Source organism: Scyliorhinus canicula, chromosome 3, assembly GCF_902713615.1.
Source record: "Scyliorhinus canicula chromosome 3, sScyCan1.1, whole genome shotgun sequence".
NCBI lineage: Eukaryota > Metazoa > Chordata > Chondrichthyes > Carcharhiniformes > Scyliorhinidae > Scyliorhinus > Scyliorhinus canicula.
Window position 1 is genome coordinate 169,383,609 of NC_052148.1, and position 12,281 is coordinate 169,395,889.

At 48.4% G+C, this 12,281-nt stretch overlaps 1 protein-coding gene and 1 pseudogene across 2 annotated transcripts in view; both read left to right on the forward strand.

Annotated features, from left to right (window-relative positions):
• The window catches only part of nup54 (nucleoporin 54), an 82,244-nt gene that overhangs the window by 48,469 nt on the left and 21,494 nt on the right, over window positions 1-12,281 (forward strand). For both annotated transcript variants that reach the window (XM_038791713.1, XM_038791714.1), the window contains 4 exons: window positions 6,773-6,916; window positions 7,422-7,645; window positions 9,688-9,875; window positions 11,665-11,861. In XM_038791713.1, coding sequence (XP_038647641.1) covers window positions 6,773-6,916; window positions 7,422-7,645; window positions 9,688-9,875; window positions 11,665-11,861 — 753 coding nt within the window. The remainder of the gene's footprint in view (window positions 1-6,772; window positions 6,917-7,421; window positions 7,646-9,687; window positions 9,876-11,664; window positions 11,862-12,281) is intronic.
• On the forward strand, window positions 4,645-6,745 carry LOC119963112 (annotated as a pseudogene).

Genomic DNA, 12,281 nt, shown 5'->3' on the forward strand with positions numbered 1-12,281 from the left:
AGATTGGGGGCTGTGGGAGTTTTTCTATTCTATTCATGTATCATTCTTTATGCTGTAGCGGGTTATTCTGTTTGTTTTTGTTTTTTCTCTCACTTTCGGACAATGTGGGTTATGGTTCTGTGTTCTAAGGGGGGTATTGGGGTTTGTGGTTGATCTGTGTCTTTGTTTGTACGGAGTTGGTGGTTGGGTTGGGACTGCGGTTTGGGAGCTGCATTGGTGGGGTGGGGCAGTGTGAAAGCGTGGGCTTTTCTCTGGTTTCCCACGCTGCGGGACGAGGGGGTGGAGCTGGTGGCGAGGGGTGTGGTTATTGGACCGGGTTTCCCGCGCTGAAGTGGTGCCCAGCAGCTGATGCAGGGGAGGAGGGGGGACCTCATATCGGATGGGGTCGGAGTTAGAGCGGGAGCTGCCGGGGTCAGCAGAAGTCAGCTGGCTCACGGGAGTACAGTGGAGGGAGAGTCGCGGCTAGGAGGGGTCCTAGCCTGGGGGGGCGGGGATTCTGGGTTGCTGCTGGATTGGCCAGGGAGCGGTTTGGGGGGGTCGGGGTGAGGTTCTATCGCCGTGGGAAACGGGCCGAATGGGTGATGGCCAGGGGCGAGCAGTCGATGGGTTATGGCTAGTCGAGGGGGGCGGGGTGCCCCCTGATCCGGCTGATTACGTGGAACGTGAGGGGGTTGAATGGGCCGGTTAAGCGGGCATGGGTGTTTTCGCATCTGAAGGGGCTGAAGGCGGACGTGGCCATGCTCCAGGAGACCCGCCTGAAGGTGGCGGACCAGGTCCGTCTGAGGAAGGGGTGGGTGGGGCAGGTTTTCCACTCAGGGCTCGACTCGAAGAACCAGGGGGTGGCGATCCTGGTGGGGAAGAGGGTGGCGTTTGAGGCGTCTGAGGTTGTGTCTGATATTGGCGGCAGATATGTGATGGTGAGCGGTAAGCTGCAGGGGGAGAATGTGGTGTTGGTTAATGTGTACGCCCCAAATTGGGATGATGCTGGTTTCATGAGGCGTATGTTGGGCCGCATTCCTGGCCTGGAGGTGGGGGGCTTGATCATGGGGGGGGGGGGGAGAGACTTCAGTACGGTGCTGGATCCCCTACTGGATTGTTCTAGTTCAAGGACAGGCAGGAGGCCAGCGGTGGCCAAGGTATTGAGGGGGTTTATGGACCAGATGGGAGGAGTGGATCCCTGTTCGGGAGGCCGAGAGCTCGGGAGTACTCCTTTTTCTCCCATGTGCACAGGGTTGATTCCCGCATTGATTTCTTTGTTTTGAGCAGGGGACTGGTCCCGAGGGTGGAGGAGGCCGAATATTCGGCTATCGCGATTTCGGACCATGCTCCGCATTGGGTGGATCTGGAGATGGGGGAGGCGCGGGACCAGCGCCCGCTTTGGCGTCCTAACGTTGGCTGATGAGGAGGTGTGTAGGAGGGTTCGGGGATGTATCGAGAGGTACCTCGAGGTCAATGATACTGGGGAGGTCCAGGTGGGGATGGTGTGGGAGGCTCTGAAGGCAGTGATTAGTGGGGAGCTGATCTCCATCCGAGCCCAAAGGGAGAGGGGGAGAGGAGGGAGAGGGAGAGACTGGTGGAGGAGCTGTTGAGTGTGGATAGGAGGTACGTGGAGGCCCCGGAGGAGGGATTGCTGGGGGAACGGCGTAGCTTGCAGGCCAAGTTTGATGTATTGACCACCTTAAAGGCGGAGACACAGTGGAGGAAGGCGCAGGGAGCTGTCTATGAGTATGGAGAGAAGACGAGCAGGATGCTGCCGCACCAGCTGCGTAAGCGGGACGCGGCTAGAGAGATTGGTGGAGTGAAGGATAGAGATGGGAATGTGGTGCGGCAGGGGGCAGAGGTCAATGACGTCTTTAGGGACTTCTATAGGGAACTGTACCGGTCGGAGCCGCCGGCGGTGGGAGGGGGAATGGAGAATTTTTTGGACAGGCTCTGATTTCCAACGGTGCAGGAGGAGCAGGTGGAGGGACTGGGGGCGCCGATCGTGTTGGAGGAGCTGGTCAGTGGGATTGGCCACATGCAGTCGGGGAAGACGCCGGGACCGGATGGGTTCCCGGTTGAATTTTATAAGAAATATGCGGACTTGCTGGGCCCCCTGTTGGTCAGGACCTTTAACGAGGCATGGGAGGGGGGTGTTCTGCCCACGACGATGTCTTGGGCACTAATCTCCCTGATCCTGAAGCGTGATAAGGACCCTTTGCAGTGCGGTTCATACAGGCCGATTTCACTGCTGAATGTAGACGCCAAGTTGCTGGCGAAGATCTTGGCCACTAGAATAGAGGACTGTGTGCCGGGGGTGATACATGAAGATCAGACGGGTTTTGTGAAGGGGAGGCAGCTGAACACTAGCGTGCGAAGGCTGCTAAATGTGATAATGATGCCGGCAGCAGAATGAGAGGCGGAGATTGTGGTGGCATTGGATGCGGAGAAGGCCTTTGACAGGGTTGAGTGGGGGTACTTGTGAGAGGTATTGGAGAGGTTCGGGTTTGGGGTTGGGTTTATTAAATGGGTGAGGTTGCTGTACGAGGCCCCGATGGCGAGTGTAGCGACAAATGGGAGGAGGTCCGAGTACTTCAGGCTCCACCGTGGGACGAGGCAGGGGTGCCCCCTGTCCCCCTTGCTTTTTGCGCTGGCAATAGAGCCTCTTGCCATGGCTCTCAGGGAGTCGAGGAGGTGGAGGGGTTTGGTGCGAGGTGGGGAGGAGCACCAAGTGTCGCTGTATGCGGACGACTTGCTGTTGAATGTAGCAGACTCGGTGGGGGAATGCCGGAGGTGATGGAGATTCTTGCTGAGTTCGGGAGTTTCTCGGGATATTAATTGAACCTGGGCAAGAGTGAGCTGTTTGCCGTACACCCGGGAGATCAGGAGGAGGGGATTGGAAGACTCCCGCTAAAGAGGGCAGTGAAGAATTTTAGGTACCTGGGGGTTCAGGTGGCTAGGAGCTGGGGGACTCTGCACAAGCTCAATTTTACTAGGTTGGTGGAGCAGATGGAGGAGGAATTTAAAAGGTGGGACATGCTGCCGTTGTCGTTGGCGGGTAGAGTACAGTCCGTTAAAATGACGGTGCTCCCGAGGTTTTTGTTTTTGTTTCAGTGCCTCCCCATTTTCGTTCCGAGGGCCTTTTTTGGGAGGGTGAACAGTAGCATTCTGGGATTTGTTTGGGCGCATGGGACTCCGAGGGTAAGGAGGGTCTTTTTGGAGCGGGGCAGGGATAGAGAGGGGCTGGCGCTGCCCAACCTCTCTGGGTACTATTGGGCGGCTAATGTCTCGATGGTACGCAAGTGGGTAATGGAGGGGGAGGGGGCAGCATGGAAAAGGATGGAGATGGCGTCCTGCGGAGGCACGAGCCTGAAGGCACTGGTAACGGCTCCGTGGCCGCTCCCTCCAACGAGGTATACCACGAGCCCGGTGGTGGCGGCCACCCTCAAAATTTGGGGCAGTGGAGGCGACGCAGGGGGGAAGTGGGGGGCTCGGTGGAGGCCCTGCTGCGGGTGAAAAGTGGGGGGGGGGGTGGAGGAGGAGAAAGGGGGGGGGAAGGGAGGGGGGGTTTAGGGGATAGTGTTTAAGTTAATTTGCTTATTGTTAAGTTATTCTGTTGTTTATTGGGGTTGGGGGGGGGGGTGGGGGGGTTTGTTATATGCGTTGTTACGGGTGCCGGGGGGGGTGTTCATTATTGTTGTTATTGTTTTGTTGATATATATTTTTCAAAAAATTCCAATAAAAATTATTTTTCAAAAAAAAGAAAGTGTTTGCACATACGCAGATCGCTGCTCCTTTACTTTGTGCTTTTCTCTCAACTGCGCATGTGCGGTACCTTTACCAAGATGGCCGCCGATCAAAATTGTCGTTCTCTGCTCTGGGAACTCGGCTTCGTGGTAAGTACTGGCGCCTCTCTTACCGTTTTCTGTTGGTTTGTTTGTGTTTTCCTAGCAGTATTGTCCGACTTTGTCCAGGACTGCCTGGAAGTCGCTCCTGTTTTGCCCTTTGGAGAATTTGAATGCTTTGAAGATTTCTTCTGCTCTGGCACCGGCGATGATGAGCAGAAGCTCTCTCTTTTCAGCATTGGCCACGTCTTGTAGGTCGGCTGCTACCAGAAAGATCTCAAACCTGTGCCTGAATGCCCGCCAGCTTCCACTGAGATTGCCGTGGCACTTGAGCCGCTGTGGAACCGGAATCTCGATCATCTTGCCTGGGTGTTGTTGCTGGTTGTCACTGTTTGCTGAGTTGTAACTATATGGATTGAAACAGTCACTCGCTGGTACCATGTCTTGTTATGCTATTGGTGTAGCATAAGCTGCTTCCTTGATGTTCACTCTGACAAAGGAAGGTTCAGACGTGGAGCTATCTTCAACACGTTTATTAAACTATTTACAATTCTCCTACTCGGATTCACCACTACTGTTAATCCTTCTTTCGCTACTCAGACTGACGAACCAGTCTGCTACAATCCAGGTGGTGGGTGTGATAAATCAATCCTGTGTCTGTACTCACTGAGTGTCTCCACTGGAAAGAGGAAGATCATGTGTGCTGTGTCCTTTATATATGGGTTAGTGTAATGCCCCCGTGTGGTAGTGTCACCTCTGTGTGTATCGTGAATGCCCATTGGTCGTGTCCTATCTTACTGACCTATTGGTTGAGTGTCTGTGTGTCATGTCTCTGTGCTCCCTCTAGTGTCTAGCTAGTCTACCTGTACTTACATTAACCCCTTGTGTATCTACAGTGATGCATATCACCATAGACTGTTGGAGCTCGGGGCCTGTGAAGGACACCGGGAACAGCCAAGTGAAGTTTGTGTGAGGGGTGAGAATGGCGAGTCACGATGCTGGCAGTCAGCACCAGTTCACTGACTTCCACAAGTACTTCAATGCCTACACCATCACAGGGAGGAGGAAGTATGCGATAGCCACATAACCAGGGATTGTGGCAATTTGTTTGTTCTTCAAACTGAGATCCAAGAAGAAGGCACCAGTAACAATCACAGAAAATAAATTGTGTGGTTCTCCCCTGGGGCAGGGCAAGGCAAGTGGAATTTAAGCACCAGCATGTGAAATCTGTGTGTATGTTTGTAACCTCTGCAATCATGCCAATATTATGGCGTATTATAAGTTAACAGTCTTCACAAAAAAATCTCATGGGACACCATGTGCTGTTTAAAAACTATAATAAAAATACCATCCACATGCATTCCCTCTTGGGCAGATCCGGCATGCACATACCTGGTGCCCAGCGGGGCAGAATGCCCCTTTCTGATATCAGCGCGCTACCCCAGTACCGTCTCGTCCTATCGTCAGTGCGCTGTCCCATTACCACCACCTCCTGGCGTCAGCACGCTATGCCAGGAACAAAGTTCTTAATAAAAATGGCAGTCTCCGCACCAGAAGTGTTGAGAAAGAGCAAGTCATGCACCCGACACGTACCCTGATGTCACGCGATCCGTTCTTTGCTCAAAATCCTGAAGGAGAGATTCCTTCATTTTGTAGCTGCAAGCAAGCAATAGGATTGTGTGAAGAACTGGGATGGACCAGTTTGTAATAAGGAAAAGAGGGCCAGAGACACAAACCGGTCTGGATTTCATAACTGAATCTCTGGAGAGAGCTCGGGAGACTACACGGCAGGACAACGCGGTGCTGGTGTGAGCTCCAGGGCTTCTGATGAACAACCCATTAAGAAAAATCTGAAACAAAGCAGTATGAAGATGATTTCTTCGGGTATGGCTTTATTAATTGTGCCAATGCAAATCAAGATGCAATGCCCATGTGCGTTATGTGCAGGGAAGTACTGGCAAATGAAAGATTAAACCCTTGAAAACTAAGCATGGGCGAGTTCAAGAACAAGCCTTTTGATTTCTTTACAAAAGATTCAGTGAGAAATTAAGTCATCACCTGAAGCCTTTAGCAGGAAATGTAACATTGAATGACAAAGCAAGAGAGATCGTCAGGACAAAGCAGGCTCATCTGTCGTATTAAAGGTAAGCAAAAAAGTAAGTTGCAAAGTTCGGTCAGAGTGGGTCACGAAGGTTGGCCGGTGTGGGCCGCGAAGATTGGCTGGTTGGCAAATATGGGTCCCGTGCAAAAATGTTTGAAAAACACTGCTTTAAGTCACTGAGATATAGAGTTCACAACTCCTCAATGCTTTCCGTGCAAATGTTGAACTAATCCACGTTGTCAAAACTATGTTGATTTTTGTGGTTGTGTCTCAACATGAATTCAGTTCTTAAATTGTTTGAGTTCAGTATTTCCTCCAAGTCAGATCCTCTTCTTCCACGATACAGTCAGCAGCAGCAGCAGTTTAAAGAAGAAAATTAAAATCAGGAGACAGCAGGGAAAGAAGAAATGTCAACCTTTATAGAACTAGATCTTAAAATATCTCCTGAGCACACAGGTCTTAAGCATTGTGACAGGTGTAGCTGCAAAAGGCCATTTGAGACCTTGCTGAGCACAAATTCAGCAGCCTAGTTTGTCTGGCATAACAGCAGTGACTGCACTTCAAAAATATCCAGTTGGTTGGACGGTGCTTTAGGGCATGCTGAGGATATAATAAGCTGCTGTCTAAACCCGAGTACCCTTTTTACAACTTGACTGTGATACTTGCTTTGTTTTAAGTGTTAGTAGCTGCTTCAGAAGACATTGTTGTCGGGTCTGTAATTTTAAACAATACATTAAAAAGAATAACTGTTTACCTCTAACATGAACTCCGGTAACATTTTAGTCGCCCTAAGAAAGCCCGTTTGCATTTTTAGCTTTAATCCGGTGTAATTTTCTTTGTTTTCTAGGTCTTTTCCAGAATACACAGAATAAAGGCTTTGGGTTTGGTGGTGGATTTGGCGCAGGTACTGGCACAGGTCTAACAACTGGCTTAGTCGCCGGTTCCACATTTGGAGGATTTGGTGGCTTTGGCACTCAGCAGCCACAGCAAAGTAAGTTCATGGGAAGACAAAGAGACTGTAACTAAAACAGAAACTGCGGGGAAATCTCAGCAGGTCTGACAGGGCTCTGACGAAGACTCATCCAGACTCGAAACGTTAGCTGTATTCTCTCTCCACAGATGCTGTCAAACATTTTCTGTTTTTGCTTCAGATTCCATAATCCGCCGCAATTTGCTTTTATCTAGACTGTAACTAGTTTGAAGGGTGTAAGATAAAACATTGTTAAAATCAACTTCAAATATAGTTTCAGCAGCTGTTACTAAATCTTCAAAACCCACTAGGAATTTAGTTTTGAGTTTAGATTATATATTAACTTATTGTACTTTGTGTTTACCTACAACATTACTGATGACGAGAGAAAGTTGCCCTTGTATTTTATGTATTATGCAAATTCATAGGCATATACAGTTGTATTGATTACCACTGGGCTCACTAGATCTACATCCCCTATTTCCTGATTGACAAAAATAATCATTTTGCGTTTGCACATTTATAGCAGGAGGGCTTTTTGGGCAGGCATTACAGCCTCCGACGCAGTCAGCTCAACTGATCAACACAGCAAGTGCCCTTTCTGCACCAACTCTACTGGGGGATGAACGAGATGCTATATTGGCCAAATGGAACCAGCTGCAGGCGTTCTGGGGAACTGGAAAAGGTTACTTCCATAATAACTTGGCTCCCGTTGAGTTCACTCAAGAAAACCCTTTCTGCCGTTTTAAGGTGAATAAGAAAAGCAACTTCAAATGTTTGTATTTGTACATTAATGTTATTCAGTAATGTACTAAAGTACAAGATGGGGTGTGAGGGTATTCACCTTCCGGGATGGGAATATGGGGAGGGAAAGGTCCTTCATAAATTCCACATTCTCCTGGTGCAGCACAGCAGAGGCATAGATTTGTTGCAATTCCAACCATTCTGTTAACCATAAAGAAAAGCACATGATGCCTTCACAAGGTGCACACCCTGATAAATTGAAGCATTTTGCAGAATGGGTAAAGAGAAAGAAATGTTGACGGTTATTTGAGAGGTGGGATGCACAGCACGGGGGCAAGGAAACAAACGGGCTAAGGAGCATTTTCTTAATTTTTGTGTTGGTCATTGCAGAGGTGACCTTGGGGAAAATGGCACAAGTTTATTCTATATCCTGTGCTCTGTAATCATGTATTTATTTTGTCAGCACTCTTGAAATTGGCAACTATCTGTTATACTAACCACTGCCATAGTGGAATTTTGAGACTCTGTGCAGTCGCAGCACGGTAGCCTTGTGGATAGCACAATTGCTTCACAGCTCCAGGGTCCCAGGTTCGATTCCAGCTTGGGTCACTGTCTGTGTGGAGTCTGCACATCCTCCCCGTGTGTGCGTGGGTTTCCTCCGGGTGCTCCGGTTTCCTCCCACAGTCCAAAGATGTGCAGGTTAGGTGGATTGGCCATGATAAATTGCCCTTAGTGTCCAAAATTACCCTTAGTGTTGGGTGGGGTTACTGGGTTATGGGGATAAGGTGGAGGTGTTGACCTTGGGTAGGGTGCTCTTTCCAAGAGCCGGTGCAGACTCGATGGGCCGAATGGCCTCCTTCTGCACTGCAAATTCTATGATATGATAATGGTTTACCTCTGGTACACGCACATCTAACACAAACAAGGCGCATGCCATTCAGCCCCTCGAGCCTGCTCTACCATTTGATAAGATCATGGCTGATCTGACAGCAACCTTAAATTTGCATTCTTCCTACCTCCAAGAATCTATCCACCTCAATCTTAAAAATATTCAAAGACTCTGCGGCCACTATCTCTTCAGGAAGAGAGTTCCAAAGACTCACGAACCCTCTGAGTGAAATAATTTTGCCTCACCTCTGTTTTAAATGGGTGACCCCTTATTTTTAAACAACAACCCTTTGTTCTAGATTTTGAGACAGGAAAGGAGCATGGCTGCTATCAACCTGAATAGCCGTGACCACCACCTTTCCCTTGTAGAGATAATGAAATGGTCTAATTGCTGTTTGTTTGTGCAAAATCACCAAGCAATTGGAATCATTAGCTTGAGTGGCAAAACAAGATTTTAATATTTCAACAGTGTGCTGAAATATTTCAAAATGCTTAACGGAAATAATTAATGTAGCACTTAAATACTTGTTATACTTTTCTTTGTAAGTAACTACTCCATGTTACCATGTCAAACTCTGATTGGTTTCAAAACCACAGTTCACAGTTAGAACATAGAACATAGAACAGTACAGCACAGAACAGGCCCTTCGGCCCTCGATGTTGTGCCGAGCAATGATCACCCTACTTAAACCCACGTAACCCGTATACCCGTAACCCAACAATCCCCCCATTAACCTTACACTACGGGCAATTTAGCATGGCCAATCCACCTAACCCGCACATCTTTGGATGCTAGCCCAGTTGCTAGCCCAAAGTGCAAACTGGCCACTATACTTCAACCTTGTTGCCATTGGAGCAGCAGATTGTATTATTCTATCAAAGGTGTCCAACATTCACAACACTAACAGGGCCTGGAAGCTCAACATTCTAACTTATGACATAGGCAGCAGTGTGCGACTGAAATAAATGACCTTGTGAACCATGCTGTAGGGGTTAGTGCTCGTTAGCATTTTACATTTCTAACTTGTTCATAGCCGTTGTTGTCAGGCATCCATGTTGTCGTCAGTCTTGTTTGGTTTCTGTACAATCCAAGACTCAAATCTTGAAAACATATGAATGTAATTAATCTTAAAACTCCAATGTTTTGTATTTTTCCATAGACCGTTGGTTTCAGCTGCATACCTAGTAATAAAGATGAGGATGGTCTGGTAGCCTTGGCTTTTAACAAAAAAGAGGCAGACATTCGAAACCAGCAGCAACTGATCGTGGAATCATTGCACAAAATTCTTGGAGGGTTGCAGCAAATCATGGTGAATGTTGAAGGAATCCGAGCACTTCCAGATGATCAGTAGGTGCACTCTATGCCAGTCAGTTAATTTTACATTACTCTTTGCATATGGTGAAGGGAAATTGGTAATGACAGGGATACATTTCTAGATGTTTTCAGCATTGATACTTACCTTTATGAACCGTGGCAGAGAATATAAGAGCAGGGGGGTTATGATGGAGCTGTATAAAACACTGGTTAGGCCAAAACTGGAGTCTTATGTGCAGTTCTGGTCACCACACTATAGGCAGAAAGTGGTTACACTAGAGAGGGTGCAGAGGAGTTCCACCAGGATGTTGCCAGGGCTTGAGCGTTTCAGGTACCAAGAGAGACAGGATAGGCTGGGGTTGTTTTCCATGGAGCAGAGAAGACTGAGGGGGGGCTCCTGATAGAGGTGTATAAAATTATGAGGGGCATAGATAGGTTGGATAGGAAGGAACGTTTTGCCTTGGGGCTTAATGGCCATAGATTTACAGTAAAGCGCAGGAGAATTAGAGGTTGGTGGGAATCTGGAAATCACTGCCTGAAGGGGGTGGCAGAGGCGGGAACCCTCACAACATTTAAGTATTTAGATGCGCACTTGAAATGCTATAGTATACAAGACTACGGGCCAAGTGCTGGAAAATGGATTAGAGTAGAATCATAGAATCCACAGTGCAGAACGGGGTCACGAGGCCCATCGAGTCTGCACCGGCCCCTGGAAAGAACATCCCACCCAAGCCCACACCTCTACCCCACCTGCCTGTTTGGCCACCAAGGGCAATTTAGCATGGCCAATCCACCTAACCTGCATATCTTTGGTCTGTGGGAGGGAACTGGAGCACCTGGAGGAAACCCACGCAGACATGGGGAGAACGTGCAGACTCCGCACAGACTGTGACCCAAGCTGGGAATCGAACCCGGGTCCCTGGCGCTGTGAAGCAACTGTGCTAACCACTGTGATACCGTGCTGCCCTAGACATGTGCTTGATGGCTGGAGGTGACACGATGGGCCGAATGGCCTCTTTCTGTGCTGTAGAAACTTTGTAACTGTCCTGTGTCGGCTGTAGCACAGCTGGGGGCAAGACAGTTCTTTCAGTTAAATTCCCAACAATTTCTTCCAACAGAACCAAAATTCTACAGATGATGGAAATCTGAAACAAAGCCAGAAATGCCAGAAGATCCCTTATAACTTTGAGAAATTAGACTTCTTTCTAAAGGTCTAGCCTGGAATTCAAGAAGAAGAGTAGTATCGCAGACAATGCCACCCATTCTCCTGCCACTTTATACATTAAAAGGTGATAGGTGTGACATCAGTAGAACTTGGGAGTTGAGTTTAATTGATGGTAAATAAAGGAAATATATATTAGGTAATCTAGAAACTATTATAATTCTTTGATCTGTACAAGCTTCTTCAGGCTTCTGGAAAAACACATTGAGTGCCAACAGTGATTGGATCATTTATATGTATGACCGAGGTGGGCCTAAATATCAAAACTGTTTACTCCTTTTCTCTCTCAGATAGTTTAAATAGCTACAATGTAGCTAATCTGAAGCATTGCCAAAGAATAAAATTCCATTGATACTTAAAAGTTTAAATAGCAGTAAGCTTCCAAGTACTTTCCACTCTGATGTCTTGCTGATTATAGATGAAGAGAATTGAGATTCTTATTGATTTGCATTTTTCTGGGACGATTAAAATAATTGTGTAGACAAGACATAAAATGCCCATGGTTTGGTTAACTGATCAGTTTAGTCGAGAGGTGATTTAAATTGAAGGCACATCGTATGGTCACATGTAGATGTAAAGACAATTGATTTTTATTTTCAGAACAGAAATGGTGATCTATGTTGTTGAACGTTTTCCAAATGGGAATTCCAGAAGGGTTTCAGCGACAAACCTCTACAGTTCACTGGAGCAAGCTAATGTGAAGACTCTTCTGATGCAGTTAGGAGTGATTGTTGCTCTGCCCAGGACAGAACTTTCTCCAGCTCAAATGAAACAACTGCTGCAGAACCCTCCTGCCGGTATGTAGTGAAACGTTAGTGTTATATAATACAAACTGTACCTTAGAAATGAACAGAGTAATGTGGATCAGTAGCTTCTGCATTAGAATACTGGACCAGGAAACCACAATAGACTTGATAAAGTTATAGGACGCGATTCTCCGACTCCCACGCCGGGTGGGAGAATCGCGGGAGTGCCGGGCGAATCACGCCACGCCGCCCTGGCACCCGCTCTCGATTCTCCCACCCCCCCCCCCCCCCCCCCCCCCCCCCCCCCCCCCCCCCCCAAAACGGCGTGTCGCGTTTTGCGACAGGCCGCTCGGAGAATCGCCGCTCCGGTCGAGCGGCGATTCTCCGGCCCGGATGGGTCGAGCGGCCTGCCTAATACGACTGGTTCACGCCGGCGCCAACCACACCTGGTCGCTGCCGGCGTAAACAGCG